Raw genomic sequence first — 21,880 nt, forward strand, 5'->3', positions numbered from 1 at the left:
CACAGGTGAGGTGCCAGAAGACTGGAGGTTGGCTAACGTGGTGCCACTGTTTAAGAAAGGTGGTAAGGAAAAGCCAGGGAACTCTTCACTGGTGAGCCTGACATCGGTGGTGGGCAAGTTGTTGGAGGGAATCCTGAGGGGCAGGACTTACATGCAATTGGAAAGGCAAAGACTGATTAGGAATAGTCAACATGGTTTTGTGCATGAGAAATCACGTCTCATGAACTTGATTGAATTTTTTGAAGAAGTAACAAAAAGAATTGATGAGGCTGAACGGTGGACGTGATCTATATGGACTTCTGTCAGACGTTTGACAAGGTTCCTCAAGACTGATTAGCAAAGTTAGATCTCATGGAATAAAGGAAGAACTAGCCATTTGGACACAGAACTGGCTTGAAGGTAGAAGACAGACGCTGGTGGTGGAGTCCTGCTTTTCAGACCGGAGGCCTGTGACCAGTGGTGTGCCACAAGGATCAGTGCTGGGTTCACTGCTTTTCATCATTTATATAAATGATTTGGATGTGAACATAGAAGGTAAAATCAGTAAGTTTGCAGATGACACCAAAATTGGAGATGTAGTGGACAGTGAAGAAGGTTACCTAAGAGTATAAGGGATCTTAATCAGATGGGTCAAAAGGCTGATGAGTGGCAGATGGAGTTTAATTTAGATAAATGTGAGGTGCTGCATTTTGGAAAAGCAAATGAGAGCAGGACTTATACATGTAACAGTAAGATCATGGAGAGTGTTGCTGAACAAAGAAACCTTGGAGTGCAGGTTCATAGTTCCTTGAAAGTGGAGTCTCAGGCAGACAAGATAGTGAGGGAGGCATTTGGTATGCTCACCTTTATTGGTCAGTGCATTGAGTATAGGAGTTGGGAGGTCATGTTGCGCTATACAAGACATTGGTTAGGTTAGTTTTGGAATACTGCATGTAATTCTGGTCTCTTTCCTATCAGAAGGATGTTGTGAAACTTGAAAGGGTTCAGAAATGGTTTACAAGGACGTTGCCAGGGTTGAACTGTTTGAGTTCTAAGGAGAGGCTGAATAGACTGGGGCTGTTTCCTTGGAGCATCGGAAGCTGAGGGGTGACCTTGCAGAGGTTTATAAAATCATGAGGAGCATGGATAGTGTAAATAGACAAGGTCTTTTCCCTTGGGTGGGGGAGTCCAAAACTAGAAGGCATAGGTTTAGGGTGGGAGGGGAAAACTTTAAACGGGACCGAAGGGGCAACTTTTTTACGTGGAGGGTGGTGCATGTATGGAATGAGCTGTCAGAGGAAATGGTGGAGGCTGGTAGAATTACAGCATTTAAAAGGCATCTCGATGGGTACATGAATAGGAAGGGTTTAGGAGATATGGGCCAAGTGCTGGCAAATGGGACTAGATTAGGTTAGGATATCTGGTCGGCATGGACGATTTGGACCAAAGGATCTGATTCCGTGCTGTACATCTCTGTGACTTCTTGTAAGAAAATGCCGTGTGGCTGATAACAACCAGAAACCAAACCTGATGAGAGTTAAGAAAAAAGCATTGACTTTGTGGTCATGAAGGTATTATAAGATAGCAATCCTTTCTTACTTTCAGACTCTCGTTGAGGAGGCAGGGTAGGGTCATCTTCTTTAAGAATTCGATGGTGCTGTCATGATGGTAGCTTATTAAGGAAGTTCACGACTCTAATAAGTGGTATGCTTGAGATTCAAGCTCATAGCAAAAGCCAGACAGACAAAATTTCTATTTCACAATTAACCAAGAATCAGTCGTCTTCAATTCAACTTCCCAAGTTAGGTTCAAATCCACAACCAAAGAGCTTGCAAGTCTAAAACCATAATCATTGCCGTGGCTTACTTGATGAAGAGTGATGCTTGACACTGAGGAAAGCTCAAGAAATTACCACAAATAACAGATATGCACTATAGAACTTAGTCTACAATAAAGGTGAAGCCTTAACCTTGCCACACTCCTTTTAATTCTAAACATTTTTCATCAACTGGTTCTGACACATCTCTGGAGCATCCAGGACTTAAAACCTGCGTTTCCAAGAAGCAAATGCTACCATTGCACCACAAGAGCCCACTATCTGTTAAGTCTAAATTGGTCAGCAGCACCATACCCCACTGTACTGCAGGTGAGGATCTGCTTTGATCTACAGAGAACTGGTTTGAAGTCCTAATTTGCATGTCCATTGCTGTCTTTTCACTGGAGGTGTCAGCTAACTATTGTGTAGCACAAATCAAACCACAGAGTAACCAAACTTTGTTGAGATATCACTGTAGCTCATGGCACAGCATGGATACAATGAATGTGTCTGGGTGCAATTAACTTTGTCAAAGTCTCGTCAGTAGCCCATTAAATACTTCATGGGCAGCCTCATTTTCTGAGATCAAGCAACATCCTGGTTTAAACTCCAATAAAATTTCCTATAAATTAGTTACTGTCTGAATTCAGGAGGAGAGGTAGGGGGGTGGAGAGAGACAAAATGTGCGGGAGAGACAATGCATTTACTGAAAATATATTTCACTCCAAGACAATCATCATCTTGAGTTGGAAATATATCACTGTTCCTTCAATGTCGCTGGATCATAATCCAGAACCCCTCCCTAATAACATTGATGATCCAGCTACTGCACTTGGACTGAAACGAATCAAAGAGGTAGCTCATCATCACCTTAACTGTCAGGAACCAGCATTAAATGCTGCCCTAGCCAGCAATATCCATGTCCCATGAGTGAATAAAAGAACGGGGATTAATCTCCCATAAGAATTAATGTAATTAACCAGGTATAGGTCAATAAGAATTATTAATGTCGCCTTTGTTACAGTAGTCGGGGAATTTTATATGAAAAGAAAGAATGGAATAAGGTTCTAGATCATCATTATACATGTATGGTGGCTCAGTTGTTAGCAATGCTGCCTTACATTGCCAGAGACCTGTGTTCAATTCCAGCTTTGGGCGACTGTCTCTGTGAAGTTTGCACATTCTCCCTGTTTCTGCATGGGTTTCCTCCCACAATGCAAAGATGTGCAGGTTTAGATGAATTGGCCATGCTAAACTGCCCAAAGTGTTCAGGGATGTGTAGGTTAGGTGCATTAGTCACGGATAAATGTAGAGTAATAGGGTAGGGGAATGGGTCTGGCTGGGTTGCTCTTCGGAGGGTCGGTGTGGACTTGGTGGGCCAAATGGCCTGTTTCCATACCATAGGTATTCTATGATTCTCTTTATGCTATTATAACCATTTCATGTGCCCAACAACTTCATCGTCTGTGCACAAACCACACACAGCTTTTAAACAATTTTACTAAAATTCTTACCCTGGGAAAAGAAATCTGCTAGGAGAGCTCAGCAACACACCAAAGTGACAGCCTACGTACAAACAGCTGAATCAATACCAAAAATTGCTCCCTAACAAAATAAGGGCTTATTTGCAAAATGACATATATAGGGGCCAAATGCAATAAATTGCAAATTGGTGGTGGAGTAGCAGAGCAGCGTGAGGACTCCTGCCCGGAGCTTAACTGCTCTATTTGCATCTACATTTTATTTCTTCTTTCGCCATTTTCTTTTCTTAGTTGAATCTATTTACCTTCCGTGAAGAGCGAGTTTGTGCAGTGTAGAGATCAGGTGCAGAGAAGAGCAAGCCCAGCACATGACAGACAGAGCCATCATGGGGAGAACAAGCCCAACGGAGTGGCGAGACAGATCCCCCTGGCATCAAGAAAAGGTAGCCCAAGGTGGTGTCAAGAAAAAGCAGCCCAAGGCCTCTAGGCATCTGCAGTGCACATGAGTTCAGGGGAGATCAAACTCACTATCCAAAAGAGCTTGGTTATGGAAGCAGTGGTGCCGACAGCAATGTGGCTTTGTTGGGTCCAGAGCGTAGCAGCGGCTGAAGGCCCCGAGTGGGGAGTTTGGCAGTCAGTGGCATCGCGGTTGTTGCAGTCTAGAGCATGGTAGTCACAGGGGACCTGGATCGGGACGTTGGCAGTCGGCTAGAGGTCCGGAGTGTGACAGTGGCTGGGGACCTGGATCGGGATGTTGACAGTTGGAGATTTAGCCCAATGCGGGAAGAGCAAGCCCAACACAGTGGTGAGGGAGGTCTCAGGCATCTGTAACAGCAGGCAGCCAAGGTTTCCTGGAGAGTGGACCAAAACAGAGGAGATCAAGCCCTTGTAGGGAGTACAAGCTCAGCATGGCTAAGCACTTAAGAAAGACTGTTGAACTTTTCATTTTATTTATTCATTTATCTACTGCTCCATTAAGAGGAACTATGTTTAACTTTTAACCTTATTTCTTTATTTTTCTACTTTGTACTCAAGATTTTGCACCTTGGTACCTTTGTATGTAAGATGGTGCCAGGAATGGTGGCACTGTACATTTTCCATTGCACTCATGTACTTTTGTACTCGAGTACATGAGAAAATAAAATCTAATTCTAATTCTGAGCCTACATTGCATCAATGAAGTAATACTGACTTTAAGTGTTTCATTGTATTTTTACAATTTGGAAATAAACACTTATGTTAGCCTGTCAAAGATCTGTTCTGTGTTGGATATATGACATGGTGATTGAAGTGAATGTGCATCTAAATTCAGGTTTGCAGATTATTGCAATTAGCCTTAATAGGTTATTAGCTCTGAGTCAGGGAACCTCAGCAAGAGCAATTCCCCAAAGGTGTTTTACTTTCTGGATCACAGCAAAATGTATTCCTCCAACCTCAAATCTTTAAAAACCCTAATATATATCTCCTTTGCTTAATATATGTTTCTTTAAAACATTTTCAGGATTGATGGATGCATTGCTGGCAAGGGACACTACCCAGATACAGCAACTTTCCTGAGAAGATTTACTCACAGGCATTCGTCGGTAAAGGAACAGGGAACACTGGGACTTAGTGACAAACATTTTGTGACAAATGCCATCATCGAATAGGTGGCTTTTAGCCACTGTGGTGAGAATAGTCAGTCTGATGGAGGTTCAGAACAAGCCAGGACCCTTATGCAGCTACCTCCACCACTGAGGCCTCAGTACAGGCCCCTGACCCAGGGATGAGTTAACTTAGTTGGCAGGATAGCTAGTTTGCAATGCAGCATGCCAGTAGCGTGGGTTTCGTTCCTGCACCGGCTCAGGCTTTCATGAAGATCCACCTTTCCAACCTCTCGTCTCACCTGATGCATGACATCCCTCAAGTTAAACCACTACCAGTTGTCTCTCTCTAATGAGCGAGTGTGACCATGGTGACTTTAACAAGCCCCTTATGCACTTGTGGAAGGACACAAACAAAGCTGCACATTACCGAAAAGTGTCCCCTCCATAGACTAAGTCATAGGTTAATCACTTTAAACTCAACCAAGTGGAAACAATCATATGATTCTGGGATCTGCATTTGCTAAATAAATAGAAATTGCCCAGAGAAAGGAGGTATGGTGGGTCTAAAATCTTGAACATCTACTTTAAACAGTAATTTAGAATGAGCCACGTTGATATAGACATTGGGAAGTTATTTTGAGGTTGTACAGGACATTGGTGAGGTCATTTCTGGAGAATTGTGTCCAAGTCTTGCCGCCCTGTTATAGAAAGGATATCATTAAGCTAGAAATGGTATAGAAAAGATTTATCAAGATGCTGCTGGGTGTGGAAGGTTTGAGTTATAAAGATAGACTGGGACTTTTTTCACTAGAGCGTAGGAGGTTGAGAGATCACCTTATAGAGACTTATAAAATCATAAGGGATATGGATAGGGTAATGGTAAGTTTCTTTGCCCTACGATGGGGGATTTCAAGACTAGGGGGCATATTTTTAAGGTGAGAGGACAAAGATTTAAAAAAGACATGAGGGGCAAATTATTTAATCAGAGAGTAGTACACGCGTGGAATGAACCTCCTGATGAAGTAGTGAATGTTGGCATAGTCACAATGTTTAAAAGACATTTGGATAAGTGCATGAATAGGAAAGGTTTGGCGGGATACGGGCCAGTTGCAGGCTAGTTTAGTTTGGGATTATGGTCGGCATGGACTGATTGGACCGAAGGGTCTGTTTCCATTCTGTATGATTCTATGACTGAAAAATATTTGTCAGACTGGTGAGGAAGGCAATTCCCCTGCTTTTAATCTATCTAACATTAATATCCAACACGTTTTTATTGCAACTTTTCAGAGTCTGCCATTTTACATCGAGGAAACATTATATCACATGATTTGAATAATTTGTTGTGGAAGCATGACTATTTTCCAGAGGCCATTCTGTCCAATGCCAAGGAGTAGGCAACATATCTGGATGCTGGATTAGTGGTGCTGGAAGAGCACAGCAGTTCAGGCAGCATCCAACGAGCAGCGAAATCGACATTTCGGGCAAAAGCACTTCATCAGGAATAAAGGCAGTGAGCCTGAAGCGTGGAGAGATAAGCTAGAGGAGGGTGGGGGTGGGGAGAGAGTAGCATAGAGTACAATGGGTGAGTGGGGGAGGAGATGAAGGTGATAGGTCAAGGAGGAGAGGGTGGAGTGGATAGGTGGAAAAGAAGATAGGCAGGTCGGACAAGTCCGGACAAGTCAAGGAGACAGTGCTGAGCTGGAAGTTTGAAACTAGGATGAGGTGGGGGAAGGGGAAATGAGGAAGCTGTTGAAGTCCACATCGATGCCCTGGGGTTGAAGTGTTCCGAGGCGGAAGATGAGGCGTTCTTCCTCCAGGGGTCTGGTGGTGAGGGAGCGGCGGTGAAGGAGGCCCAGGACCTCCATGTCCTCGGCAGAGTGGGAGGGGGAGTTGAAATGGGCCACAGGGCGGTTTGGTTGATTGGTGCGGGTGTCGCGGAGATGTTCCCTAAAGCGCTCTGCTAGGAGGCGCCCAGTCTTCCCAATGTAGAGGAGACCACATCGGGAGCAACGGATACAATAAATGATATTAGTGGATGTGCAGGTAAGACTTTGATGGATGTGGAAGGCTCCTTTATGGCCTTGGATAGAGGTGAGGGAGGAGGTGTGGGCTCAGGTTTTACAGTTCCTGCGGTGGCAGGGGAAAGTGCCAGAATGGGAGGGTGAGTCGTAGGGGGGTGTGGACCTGACCAGGTAGTCACGGAGGGAACGGTCTTTGTGGAAGGCGGAAAGGGGTGGGGAGGGAAATATATCCCTGGTGGTGGGGTCTTTTTGGAGGTGGCGGAAATGTCGGTGGATGATTTGGTTTATGCGAAGGTTTGTAGGGTGGAAGGTGAGCATCAGGGGCGTTCTGTCCTTGTTACGGTTGGAGGGGTGGGGTCTGAGGGCGGAGGTGCGGGGTCTGAGGGCGGAGGTGCGGGATGTGGACGAGATGTGTTGGAGAGCATCTTTAAACACGTGGGAAGGGAAATTGTGGTCTCTAAAGAAGGAGGCCATCTGGTGTGTTTTTGGTGGAACTGGTCCTCCTGGGAGCAGATACGGTGGAGGCGGAGAAATTGGGAATACGGGATGGCATTTTTGCAAGAGATAGGGTGGGAAGAGGTGTAATCCAGGTAGCTATGGGAGTCGGTGGGTTTGTAAAAAATGTCAGTGTCAAGTCGGTCGTCACTAATGGAGATGGAGAGGTCCAGGAAGGGGAGCGAGGTGTCAGAGATGGTCCAGGTAAATTTAAGGTCAGGGTGGAATGTGTTGGTGAAGTTGATGAATTGCTCAACCTCCTCGCGGGAGCATATCTGGATGGCTAGCACAGCCTTAACCACTCCGCTAGCATTCCCAGTTGGCTAGTGAGGGAGGCTGTTCACAGAAATAGAGGAAGTCATGCATTAATATCGCACCTTTCAGAGCCTCAGGACTTCCCAATGCGTTTTCCATCCAATGATATTCTTTTAAATCGTTTTCCTTGGAGGGCTGGTAAAAGCTCAGCCATTGAATTTGATCAAGGCAGAAGTCAATAGATTTCCAGGTATTAAAGACATACTGGGGTATGGCATTGTGTGGGAAAATTGAGTTGAGATCCATTTTTGCTGCAGCAGCGGTGCTGGCTCTGTGGCTCAGAAGGGAAGGGGGGAGAATAGAAAAGTGCTAGTGGTAGGAGACTCAATAGTAACAGGAACAGACAGGAGATTCTGTGGTCACAAATGGTACTCTCAGAAGGTATGTGAGAGCGTGGACCAGGGTGCTGCCGGGAAGATAAATTTCTCCTTTAAAAACTTATCTCGTGGGAGTAGCAGCAGGAGTGGTGAGAGCAAGGATGGGGGGGGGCTACCAGGATGGTAAATTAATCCTTTAATAAGTTATCTCATGAATACGCAGAGCGCACACTGAGCAGGAACGGACACGGGACTGCCGGGTAAGTGACGTAATATGTTTGGATGGTAGCTTTACCCGAAACACAACTTAGGTAGTGTCTCCCTCCCAACCTCTTCCTCTAACCAAACAAAAAGGTTCTGTGCATTGATTTGGTTAGGTTACTAGTTTTGGGGATTCAGAACAATGGGAATGGAAGTTAGGGCAGCTGCATGCTCCTTCTGTAAGATGTGGGAGTTAAGGGTCACCACTCATGTCCCCACTGACTTCATGTGCGGGAAGTGCACCCAACTCCAGCTCCTTGGAAACCGCGTTAGGGAACTGGAGATGAAGCTGGATGAATCTCGGATCATTCGCAAGACAGAGGGAGTAACAGAGAGGAGTTACGGGGAGGTAGTCTCACCTCAGGTACAGGAACAAGGTAGATGGGTTACAGTCAGGGGATGGAAAGGGAACAGGCAGACAGTGCAGGGATCCCCTGCGGCCATTCCCCTCAATAATAAGTAAACCGTTTTGGATACTGTTGCGGGGGGTACCTACCAGAGAAAGGTGATAGTGGCCAGGTCTGTGGCACTGAGCCTGGCTATATGGCTCAGAAGGGAAGGGGGGAGAATAAAAAGTGCTAGCGGTAGGAGACTCAATAGTAAGAGGAACAGACAGGAGATTCTGTGGTCACAAATGGGACTCCCGGAAGGTTTGTTGCCTCCCAGGTGCCAGGGAACGAGATGTCTCTGATTGAATCTACAAGATTCTGAAGGGGAAGGGTGAGCAGCCAGAAGTCGTGGTGCATATTGGCACCAATGACAGAGCTTGGAAAAGGGATGAGGATCTAAAAAGTGATTTCAGGGAGTTAGGCTGGAAGCTAAAAAGCAGGACGAGCAGAGTAGTAATCTCAGGATTACTACAGGTGTCACGCGCTAGTGAGATGAGGAACAGGGAGTGAGTGCAGCTAAACACGTGGCTACAGGGCTGGTGCAGGAGGGAGGGCTTCAGATATATAGATCATTTGGGTACCTTCTGGGAAGGTGGGATCTGTACATGAAGGACGGGTTGCACTTCAACTGGAGCGGTACCAATGTCCTGGGTGGAAGATTTGCTCGATTACTTTGGGAGGGTTTAAACTAGTTTGGCAGGGGGATAAGAACAAGAGCGACAGATCAGAGGAGACGGTAGAATAGAAATAGAATGCAGAGAGTCTGTCAGAAAGGATACACGGTTGATAGGGCAAAGGAATGGGCTAAAGTGTATCTGTTCAATGCAAAAAGTGTCAGGAATAAGGGTGATGAACTTCGAGCATGGATCAGTACTTGGAACTACTATGTCGTGGTAATAATGGAGACATGGATTTCACAGGGGTAGGAAGGGTTGCTGGATATTGCAGGGTTCAGATCTTTTAAAAAGAACAAGGAAGGGGGTAAAAGAGGAGGGTGAGTAGCATTGCTAATTAGAGAGTGCATCACAGCTGCAGGAAAGGAGGTTGTTGAAGAGGGTTTTTTCTGCTGAGTCAGTATGGGTGGAAGTCAGTAACAGAAAAGGAGCAGTCACTTTACTGGGTGTTTTCTATACACCCTCCCCCCAATAGCAGCAGAGAGATGGAAGAACAGAGTGTACAGCAGATCTTGGAAACATGCAGATGTAACAGAGTTGTTGTAATGGGTGACTTTAACTTTTCCAATATTGACTGGAACACGCCTTAGTGCAGATGGTCTGGATGGAGCCGATTTTGTCAGGTGCGTCCAGGAAAGATTCCTGACTCAAGATGTAGGTAGGCCAACTGATGGAAGGCCATATTGGATTTGGTGCTAGGCAACGAGCCAGGCCAGGCGTCAGGTCTCTCGGTGGGATAGCATTTTGGTAACAGTGACCTCAACTGCTTCACCTTTACCATAGTCATGGAGAGGGTTAGGAACAGACAGTATGGGAAGGTATTTAATTGGGGGGAGGGGAAATTATACTGCTATGAGACAGGAGCTGTGCAGTATAAATTGGGAACAATTGTTCTATGGGAAAGGCACAACAGAAATGCGGAGGCTGTTTAAGGTGCACTTGTTCCGAGTGTTGGATAACTTTGGCCTACCGAGACAGGCAAGGAATGGGAAGGTGAAGGAGCACTGGATGACAAGAGCAGAGGAGCTTCTCGTCAAAAGGAAGAAGGAAGCTTACTTAAGGTTGAGGAAGCAAGGATCTGGCACAGCTTTAGAGAGTTACAGGGTAGCTAGGAAAGAACTCAAAAATGGACTGAGGAGAGCTAGGAGGGGGCACGCGATAGTCTTGGTGGGAAGAATTAGGGAAAACCAAAAGCGTTCGATGCTGACATGAGGAATAAGAAAATGATCAGAGAGAAGGTCGGGCCAATTAGGGATAGTGGAGGGAACTTGTGCCTAGAGTCTGAAGAGGTAGGAGAGGCCCTAAATGAATTTTTTGCTTCGGTATTCACTAGAGAGAGGGGCCTTGTTGATAGTGAGAACAGTGGGACAGGTTAATAGGCTTGAACAGATCGATTTAAGGACATGGATGTGCTGGAAATTCTGGGAAACATCAAGATAAATAAGTCCCCAGGGTTGGAACAGACATATCCAAGATTACTACAGTAAGCGAGGAATAAGGTTGCTGCACCTCTGGCAATGATCTTTACATCCCAGAAATAGTCATAAATCCTATCTCTCAGAATCCTTTCCAGTATGCAAGACTGACTGCTCTGTAATTCTGAGGGATTTCCCTATTCCCTTTCTTGAACAGAGGACCAACATTCACCTCCCTCTAATCATTGAGTACTATTCCACAAGCCTTACTGAGTTTTTTGAAGATATGACCAGTTAAGTTGACGAATGTCAAGCAGTGGATGTGGTGTATATGGATTTCAATAAGGCATTTGATAAGGTTCCCCACGGCAGGCTCACTCAGAAAGTTAGGAGGTTTAGGATACAGGAAGATTTGGCTACAGAATTGGCTGGCCAAAAGAAGACAGCGAGTTGTAGTGGATGGAAAGTATTCCACTTGGAAGTCGGTGACAAATGGTGTCCTGCAGGGATCAGTTCTTAGGCCTCTGCTCTTGTAGTTTTTATAAATGCTGAAAATGTGTTGCTGGAAAAGCGCAGCAGGTCAGGCAGCATCCAAGGAGCAGGAGAATCGACGTTTCGGGCATGAGCCCTTCTTTAGGAATGAAGAAGGGCTCATGCCCGAAACGTCGATTCTCCTGCTCCTTGGATGCTGCCTGACCTGTTGCGCTTTTCCAGCAACACATTTTCAGCTCTGATCTCCAGCATCAACAGTCCTCACTTTCTCCTAATTTTTATAAATGACTTGGATGAAGAAGTAGAAGGGTGGGTTAGTAAGTTTGCTGATGACACAAAGGTCAGTGGTGTTGTAGATAGTGTCGAGGGCTGTTGCAGGATACAACATGATATTGACAGGATGCAGAGCTGGGCTGAGAAGTGACAGATGGAGTTCAACTTGAATTAATGCGAAGTGATTCATTTTGGAAGGTCGAATTTGAATGCTGAATATGGAGTTAAAGACACAATTCTTGGCAGTGTGGAGGTTCAGAAGGAGTTTGGGGTCCATGTACATCGATCCCTCAAAGTTGACACCCAAGTTGATAAGGTTGTTAAGAAGGCATATAGTGTTTTGGCTTACATTAACGGGGATTGTGTTTAAGAGCCGCAAGGTTTTGCTGCAGCTCTATAAAACCCTGGTTAGATCACATTTGGAATACTGTGCCCAGTTCTGGTCACCTCATTATAGGAAGGATGTAGATGCTCCTGAGAGGTTGCAGAGGTGATTTACTAGGATGTTGCCTGGATTGGAGGGCTTGTCTTATGAAGAGAGTTTGAGTGAGCTAGGACTTTTCAAATGGAATAGAAGAAGGAAGAGAGGTGACTTGATAGAGGTGTACAAGGTAATGAGAGGCATAGATAGAGTAGATAGCCAGAGACTTTTCCCCAGGGCAGAAATGGCTGTCAAGAAGAGTCATAATTTTAAGGTGATTGGAGGAAAGTTTAGAGGAGATGTCAGAGGTTGAGTCTTTACGCAGAGAGTGGTGGGTGCATGGAATGCACTGCCAGCGGTGGTAGTAGAGTCAGAGACATTAGGGACATTTAAGCGACTGCTAGACAAGCACATGGACGGCAGTTAGTTGAAGGGTTTGGTTAACCTTAAGATTAAGATAAATGCTTGGCACAACATTGTGCGCCTCTACTGTGCTGTACTGTTCTATGTTCTATTAGGGCAGTGGTTACCATTGCTGCCTCACAGTTCAAGGGACCTGGTTGATTCCACCCTTGGGCGACTGTCTGTGTGGAGTTTGCACATTCTCCCCTTGTGGGTTTCCTCCGGGTGCTCCAGTTCCTTCCACAGTCTAAAGATGTGCAGGTTGGATGGATTTGTCATGCTAAATTGCCCAGTGTCCCATGGATATGATGGCTAAGTGGATTTGCCAAGAAAAATGCAGGGTTACAGGGACAGGGTGGGTCTGGGTGGGGTGCTCTTCAGAGGTTCAGTGTGAACTTGATGAGCCTACTGGCCTGCTTCCTCACTGTAGGGTTTCTATATTTAAAAAATCAGATATGATCTAGGCAAATGGCAGAGCAGACAGAGTGAATGTTCTTTTCTTGCTCAAATATTGCTATGTTCTTTTCTTGCTCAAATATTGCTATGAAGTGAAGTCACTGCTGAAATGTAGAAAAATCAACAGCCAGTTTGTGCACAGCAAGCTCTCGCAAACAGCAAGGAGATGATAACTGAACAGTCTTTTCCTTTGAGATGTTGGTTGATGGATAAATATTAGCCAGGGCATTGGCAGAACTGCCCATGCTCTTCCTTGCAATATTGCCATGCAATCTTTTACAGTAGATTTGCAAGAGGCTGGAAGACCACAGCAGGCCAGGCATCGGGAGGTGGAGAAGTCCGACTTTTTGGGTATAGCCCTGTCTCTAACATGGGATTTTTTACGTACACCTCGGGGAGCAGAAGGGGCCTCGGTTAGATGGAGTCTAACATGATCATGAAACCATTACCAATTGTCGGAAAAACCTATCTGGTGCACCCATCTCAAGGGCAACCAGGGATGGAAAATAAATGTTGGACAGCCAGCAACATCACATTTTATGAGTAATTAAAAAATAATTCCTCAATGCTTGTCCTTACCTAGTCTGACCTAAATGTAACTCCAGACCAACAGCACTGAACTTAACTCTTAACTGCCTTCTGGGCAATATAAACTGGCCTAGCCAGCAATGCCCTATTCCCATGAATGCATTCAAAAAAACACTAAGCCAAGAGGAGGGAGAGGAGAAAGACCTCTCTCAAGCACTCTGTGCATTCCTGCACTACTGGGAGTGCCATCTTTTGGATGCGATATTACAATTAAGCTCAATCTGCCCTCTCTGGAGATACAAAAATAATCCTATGGCACAGGTAGTTCCTCTGTATTCTGGCACTGGTCTGGCAATACTGTGCTCTGGCACTCACAGCGCTTCCTGTATTCTGAACGAGGAGCGGTCACCTCTCTACAAGTGTGATATCCCCCATGGTTGAATCACTCACTGAGGGCCATCATTGGAAGTTTGCACCTCATGTGAGTCAGTGTCTTCAGGATAGTGGAAAAGGGGGCAGGAATAGAGGAGAGAATGACTTAAAAACTCCCATATTGACCCTGACATGTCACCTCTCGTGGCCCAGCAAGTTCCTCAATTTAGGAGATGTGACCTATACTTTAAAGAAGACTGGAAGGCATTCTCACTGGCATTCTGATGAATATTTATCCCTCAAGCAACATCATTAAGAAGAAACAGATTATGTGGATCATAGTGTTGTTTATGGGAGCTTGCTGTGCTCAAAGTGGCTGTTGCGTTTCCTGCAGTACAAAACCAGTGCGCTACAAAAGTACTCACCGACTGTAAAGTAGTTTAGGATGTCCTGAGGTCAAGAAAAGCGCTAGGGAAATGCAAGTTCCTTCTTTCTTTAATTTAACAGCAATTACTTTCCAATTTCAAAAACATTTTTTCAAGGATAAACTTTCATTGGTGTATAACAAAATTACTGTTATTAAATATATCCAGCAATATACATCATTGGGGATTTAATTTATGTGCATCTTTTAAAAACACTATTTAAGCAAAATTAAATCCACAAAGAAATTAAGTGATTATGCATTGTGTGTGTGTCTATGTATAGCAAGGACAAATATCAGCTGTAATAAATTATCTGGGAGAAAGGTATGAGGGAGCTCAAGTCATCACAGAATCATTATGATGTGGAATGAGGCCATTTGACCCATCCTGTCTGCGCTGGCTCTCTTTTCCCTATAACCCTACACATAATTTTCATCCAAATAATGCTCTCTTTAATGTTCCAACTGAACCTGCCTCCACTGCATCTCCAGCCACTGCATTCTAGACCCTAACTACTCACTATGTGAGAATGTTTTCTCTCACCTTGTATTTGTTTCTTTTTAAAACACTTTAAAACTGTGCCCTCTGGTTTTTGACCATCTTACAAGCAGGAACAGTTTCTCCCTATCTACTCAATCCAGATCCCTCATGATTTTGACACCTCTTTCAATTCTGTTCTTCGCTGTCTCCACATCCTTCCTGTAATGTGATGTCCAGAACTGTATACAATACTTTAGCTGAAGTCTCACAAGTGTCCTATCTACGTTCAGCATAACCTTCCTGCTGTTGTACTCCATGCCTCAATTAATGCAGTCAGGAGAACTGCATGCTTTATTGACAGCCCTATTTGTTCTATTACCTTTAAAGATCTACATACATATACACAGGTCTCTTTTTTCTTGTAACCCCACCCCCCGGCCTTAGAGTAATCCCCTTTATTTTATAGCATCTCTCCATGTTCTTTGTATCAAAGTGCATCACCTCACAATTATCTGCATTAAACTTTATCTGCCACTAATCTGCCCACTCCACTAGGTTGTCAATGTCTTTCAAAGTTCTACACCATCCTCTTGCAGTTTATAATTTTTCCAAGTCTTGTGTCATCACAAACTTTGGAATTGTCCCCTGTACAATAAGATCTGGATCATTTATATATATATATATATATATATAGAGAGAGAGAGAGAGAGAGGAAAAACAAGGACCCTAACACCAACTCCTGGAGAACTCCACCACAAACCTTCCTCCAATCTGAAGAAAACCTGCTTACCATTGTCCTTTGTTTCCTAATCATCAGTTAATCCTGATTCCACGTTGCTGCTGTCCCTTTTGTAACTTGTCTCACAAGTCAGTTCTGGGTCACTTTATTGAACTCCTTTTGATGATCCAAGAACATTCTCATAAGACCAATTTTCTCTTCAAAAAACTCCAATAAATTAGTTAGACATGATTTTCCTTTAATAAATCCATGTTGACTCGTCTGATTTATATTTTTCCATTCTATCCCAAATAATTGTGTCCTGAAGTTTCTCCATCACTGTAGTTGAAATGACTGGCCTAGAGTTGCTGGGCTTATGTTTATAACATTTTTTGGAACAAGGACATAATGTCTGCAATTCTCATGCCGTCTGTCACCAACCCCAAATCCAGGGAAGACTAAAAGATTATTGCCAGTTCTCTGCAATTTCCACTCTCATATCCTTCAATGTCTATGGAGGCATCTCAACTGATCCTGTTACCGTATCAATTTTAAGTCCTGGCTACCTATAAAATACCTCCTCCATATAAATTTTAAATGCTTCTAGTTACTGAGTTCCCTCCTCTGTCACCATGGTTTATGCAGAAACTGCCTCACAGGTAAAGACAGATGTAAAGTATTTAGTTAACACATAAAAGTAATTTGTTCACAATTTCAAAGTCTTTTCTATGAACAAAATTTAGAACTGGGAAAGGCAAGCAAGATAGTGCACTGATGCTTGCATTTATATAGTGCCTTTAAATGTCACAAAGCGTTTCACAAGAGTGTCCTCATACAAAATCTGACACTGAACCATAAATGGAGACTTCTGGACAGATGACCAAAGGCTTGGCCTAAGAATCGGATTCAAGGAGCAATGTAAAGGAAGATATGGAGGCAGAGAAACTGAGGGAGGGAATACCAGAGCTTCAGGGCCTGGAATACGGAAAGCATAGCCACCAACGGAGAGGGAAATGAATTAAAATGGAACGGACGAGAAGCCAGATGGGAGGAACAAAGGGGTTTTGGAAGAGGGCTTCCCCTCAGATGGAAGGATCTAGTACCGGGGACACAGTCCCAGATTAAGAGATAGACCATCTAGGACTGGGATGAGGAGGACTTTTTTCAGACATAGGGTAGTAAATCTTTAGGGTGTAGAGACTCAATCATTAACCATGCTAAAGAAGGAAATCGATAGATTTCTAGATTTTAAAGGTATCAAGGAATATGGGATCATGCAGAAAAGTGGCATTGAAGTAGACAATCAGTCATACATGAAGTTAAAGGTGGGGCAAGCTCAAGGGGCCGAATGCCCTACTTCTGCTTATTTTCTATACCTCGGGCTCGTGGAGCAAGAAGATTATAGAGATATCGAGAGGCAAGATGGAAAGATTTAAATGCAAGCATGAGGTTTATAGATACGGTGCCTTCTCTCTCATGGGCGTTTTATCTTCCTCGTTGTGATTCGCTTAAAACTCCAATCACCTCTAAAGGATTACCTTTCTCCATTGCATTTCTGAATTGTGACTTTTATTGTTTTTTGTGTTTGAACTCTCCAGTTTCCAGGCTTCTTTGTTGCATTTAATTCATCAGCCATGTCTCTCCTCAAATCATATATAATTTTTGCCTCATCTGTGGATTCCCAATTGTTGATGGTTTGAAATTCTTTTTTTTTTATTTATTGGATGGGGGTGTTATTAGCTAGGCCAGCATTTATTACCCATTCTTAAATGTCTCTTGAGACAGTGGCTTCTTACACTGCTGCACATTTAGTGTAGGGAGACTCACAATACTCTTAGGGAAGGAGTTCCAGTTTTTCGACCCAGCAGCATTGAAGGAATGGCGATATATTTCCAAGTCAGGTTAGAGATGGCAGTGGGGTACAGGTCGTGGGTTTGGAAGATGCAGTCAAAAAAGCTTTGATGAGTAGCTACAGTGCATCTTGTAGATGATACACATTGCTGCTACTGAGTATCGGTGATGGAGGGTGTGGATGTGTTTGAATGTAATGGGACTTGTTTAATTTGGGAAACTTGGTCAGCATGGACCAAGGTTGGACTGAAAGGTCCCTTTCCATGCTGTATGACTCTATGATGCTAATCAAGTGGGCTGCTTGGTCCTGGATAGTGATGAGCTTCTCAAGTGTTAGAGGAACTGCACTCTTCCAGACAAGTGATTTATCACAATAGTTAAAGAAACCTGAGAGATATGTCATGATTTGAGCACAAGATGTTGGAGGGAGTCCTGAGGGACAAGATTTACATGTATTTGGAAAGGCAAAGACTGATTAGGGAGAGTTAACATGGCTTTGTGCATGGGAAATTATATCTCACTAACTTAATGAAGTTTTTTGAAGAAATAATGAAGAGGATTGATGAGGGCAGAGTGGCAGTCGCAATCTATATGGACTTCAGTAAGGCGTTCAACAAGGTTCCTCATGGTTAAATGGTTCACAAGGTTAGATAACATGGAATGCAGGGAGAACTAGACATTTGGATACAGAACTGGCTTGAAGATAGAAGACAGAGGGTGGTGTTGGAGGGTTGCTTTTCAGACTGAAGATCTGTGACCAGTGGTGTGCCACAAGGCTTGGTGCCCTGCTCACTACTTTTCATAATTTCTATAAATGACTTGGATGTGAAAATAGGACAGATGGTTAGTAAGTTTGCAGATGACACCAAAATTGGAGATGTAGTGGACAAAGAAGAAGGTTACCTAAGAGTACAATGGGACCTTGATCAGTTGGGCCAAAAGGCCAAGGAGTGACAGTTGGAGTTTAATTTGGATAAATGTGAGGTGCTACACCTTGGAAAGGCAAATCAGGGCAGGACTTAATGGTAAGGTCTTGGGAAGTATTGCTGAACAAAAAGACCTGAAAGTGCAGGTTCATAGTTCCTTGGGAGACAGGATATGAAGAAGGTATTTAATTTTCTTGCCTTTATTGGTCAGTGCGTAGAGAATAGGAGTTGGGAAATGATGTTGCAGCTGTACAGGACATTGGTTGGGCCACTTTTGGAATAATAAATGCAATTCTGCTCTCCCTGCTACAGGAAGGATGTTGTGAAACCTGAAAGGGTTCAGAAAAGATTTACAAGGATGTTGCCAGGGCTGGAGGGCTTGAGCTATAGGGAGAGGCTAAATAAGCTGGATTATTTCCCCTGGAGGGTTGGCAGCTGAGGGGTGACCTTACAGAGTTTTATAAAATCATGAGGGGCATGGATAGGGTGAATGGAAAAGGTCTTTTCCCTAGGGTGGGGGAGTCGAAAACTAGAGGGCATATGTTTAAGATGAAAGGGAAAAGATTTAAGGGACCACGTTTTCACGCAGAGGGTGGTGCATGTATGGAATGAGCTGCCAGAGGAAGTGGTGGAGGCTGGTAGAATTAGAGGATTTAAAAGGCATCTGGAAGGGTATATGAATAGGAAGGATTTAGAGGGATATGGGCCAAGTGCTGGCAAATGAGACTAGATTAGGTTAGGATATCTGGTTGGCATGGACAATTTGGACCAAAGCGTCTGTTTCCATACTGTACATCTCTATGACCTCAATTTAATCTCTCCCTTGTCCTTCTCTAAGGAGAATGGTCACAGCATCTCCAAGTGGCATGGTGGTTCAGTGGTTAGCCCTGCTGCCTCACAACACCAGGGTCCCAGGTTCAATTCCAGCCTTAGGCGACTGTCTGTGTGGAGTTTGTATGTTCTCCCTGTGTCTGCGTGGGTTTCCTCCAGGTGCTCCAGTTTCCTCCCACAGTCCAAAGATGTGCAAGTCAGGTAAATTGGCCGTGCTAAATTGCCCATAGTGCTAGGTGCATTAGTCAGAGGGAAATGGGTCTGGGTGGGTTCCTCTTCAGAAGGCCAGTGTGGACTGGTTGGGCCGAATGGCCTGTTTCCACACTGTAGGGAATCTAATCTAACTGGAGACTTTTCTTCATGGTACCATTTTTGTCCACTACCTCTGAAACCAAGAAAGTTTTATACATTAATACCTAGAACAAACAGACTGCCTTATGAAGAACAGCTTAATTCAGAAGAGTCAGAGGTGACTAATTGAAACATTCTCAGCTCAGGGAAGAGAACCCTTAATCTACCTGCACAGACTGTCAGTTTTGTGTCGGTCTGGTCAATTTCTCTTCCAGCGATATTGCTTGTAATAAACAGCTTGTCAATTTCACCTGATCTAGCTTGTGTGGTCTCTGTTCAATTGGGCTCAATTCTCTAACACGCACTCCCAGAATTTATAACAGGTGGTGTACAATAGGTGAGTGTGTGAAGGGTGAGCCTGTGGCAGTCAGGCAGGTGACAGATAGGTGGGCATGTATCAAATGGGTACAAACAGGTGGGATGATTAATTAGCGGGTGACCGCTCCCACACATTGTGTACTCCTGTGATTTTTTATCCCACCCTGACTGTCTCTAACACTCACATCAGCAAATCGATAGCCTCTCTGGAAAGAAATCTGCTGTCCTAAACATGGTTTGGCTGATTTTTGAGTCCAGATCCACAGAAATGTAGTTGACTCTTATTTGCCCTCGGAAATGCTCAAACAGGCTACTCAGATCAAGGGCAACTAAGGATGAGTAACACATGCTGGCCTTGCTAGGAATGCCTACATCCCATGTTAATGCATTGCAGAGTGCAGAAGTGATGTACAAGAATGGTTCCAGGATTGAAAACTTCAGTTATGAGGGTAGATTAAACCAGTTGGGACTGTCCTCCTTGGAGAGAAGAAGGCTGAGGGAGATATAATAGAGGTTCCAAAATCAATGTCAGGTTGGATAAAGTAGAGAGGGAGAAGGTGTTCCCATTTGTAAAAGAGAAAAAAATAGCAGACCATGGATTTAAAGTGATGAGCATACAAAACAGGTATATGAGTACAAAACACTTTCACACAGCGAGTTGTTAGGGTGTGGAATGCTCTGCCTGAAAATGCGGTGGAAATAGAGACATTCAAGAAGGTGTTGGATAGTTATTTGAAAAGAAATGGTGTGCAGGGATAGGGGGGAACAACAGGAGACTGGCACCGAGTAATAGGACTGGTACAAACACAATGGGCTGAATGACTTCCTTCTGCACTGTAATAATTCTGTGATTGTTTTTCCTCCCGCATCCATTGAGTAAGTGCATGGATTTCACACGTGATTTTACACTTCACAATATTGTCAAGCTCCAAAGGTCTCAGCTGGAGTGCCACTGGGGACCACAGGTTGTTCAACTGTTCAGTGTCCCTCTTGAATGCTCCTCCATAAGCATTCAGTCAAAGCACTTCACAATCAACCCAAAATGGGACTGGGTACTGTGTGTGAATAGCCAAAAACCATCTTTCCCCTCCAAAGGAATGTTAGCCTTTATTTAAAAGGGAATGGAGTATTAAAAACAGGAAAGTTTTGCAAAAGTATACAAGGCATTGGTTATACCACAGCTGGAACACCATGAACAGTTCAAAATCTCTTATTGAAGGAAAGATATGCTGATACTGGAAGTAGTCCAGAGATGGTTCACTAAGCTGATCCCAGATATGGAGGGACTATCTTATGAAGGGAGATTGTAGATTGGGCCTGTACATTCAGAATGAGAGGTGATCTTATTAAAACATACAAAATTGCTAGAGGACTTAAGAGAGTAGATATGGAAAGATTATTTTCCTATAGTGGTCTAGGACCAGAGGGCATAATCTCGGAATTAGCGATTGTACATTTAAGGCTGAGATGCGAAGAAATTTCTTCTCTCAGAGGATAGTGAATTGGTGAAAGTCTTTGTCACAGAGAATTGTCAGGGCTGGGTCTATAAGTAGATTCAAGGCTCAGATAGAGAGATTTTTTTAATCAGTAGGGGAATCGAGGGTTTTGAGGAAAAGGCAGAAAAGTAGAGTTGAGGATTATCAGATCAGCTATGATCTCGATGAATGGCGGAGCAGTGTCGATGGGCCGAATGGGTCTATTTCTACTCCAACACCTTATGGTCTTAACTTTTTGAGTGCAATATGACTTCTTTAGTACAAAAATTGATTATCTGGGTCACTGTCACATTTCCATCATGGGAGCTTGCTGTGCACACACTGGCTGTCATGTTTCCTACATTACTGTACTATTTAGTAGCTCCACTTCAAAAGTGCTTTGTTTCCTGTGAAGCCATTTGGGAAATTTTGAGGTCATGAAAGCTGCTACAGAAATGCAAGTCTTTCTTTTCCTCCCCAGGTACCATTTTGGCCCCATGGCCATCACTTGGCCTGAACAACACATAACACGAATCAAAGTCAAATGAGTATTTTGGCACCTTAGAGAGCACACATATGCACTGCCACAAGTTCCACTGCTGACTCTCCTTGCGCCTGAGATGCTCAGCCGATTCCTGCATTGAAATCAGTTTAGCTTTTTATACACTCATCAATTATGTCTAACATGTGTTAAGCAGCTCTCCTGTACAGCAGATAATTACAGGTATTAATTATTCATGCAGCAGCAATTGTGATTCAGTACTGATGCACAGCACATAATGGATTCCAGTCCAGGTGGAACAATTAAAAAT

At 43.9% G+C, this 21,880-nt stretch overlaps 1 protein-coding gene across 9 annotated transcripts in view; it reads right to left on the reverse strand.

Moving 5' to 3' along the window:
- Window positions 1-21,880, reverse strand: part of npas1 (neuronal PAS domain protein 1) — a 442,697-nt gene that overhangs the window by 106,113 nt on the left and 314,704 nt on the right. The window contains exon 1 of one of the 9 annotated variants that reach the window (XM_072549370.1): window positions 3,582-3,934. The exons of the other annotated variants lie outside the window; for them this stretch is intronic. Coding sequence (XP_072405471.1) covers window positions 3,582-3,767 — 186 coding nt within the window. The 5' untranslated portion in view covers window positions 3,768-3,934. Of the gene's footprint in view, window positions 1-3,581; window positions 3,935-21,880 lie in introns of those variants that run through there. 9 annotated transcript variants of the gene reach the window in all.

The sequence above is a fragment of the Chiloscyllium punctatum genome, chromosome 29, assembly GCF_047496795.1.
Source record: "Chiloscyllium punctatum isolate Juve2018m chromosome 29, sChiPun1.3, whole genome shotgun sequence".
NCBI lineage: Eukaryota > Metazoa > Chordata > Chondrichthyes > Orectolobiformes > Hemiscylliidae > Chiloscyllium > Chiloscyllium punctatum.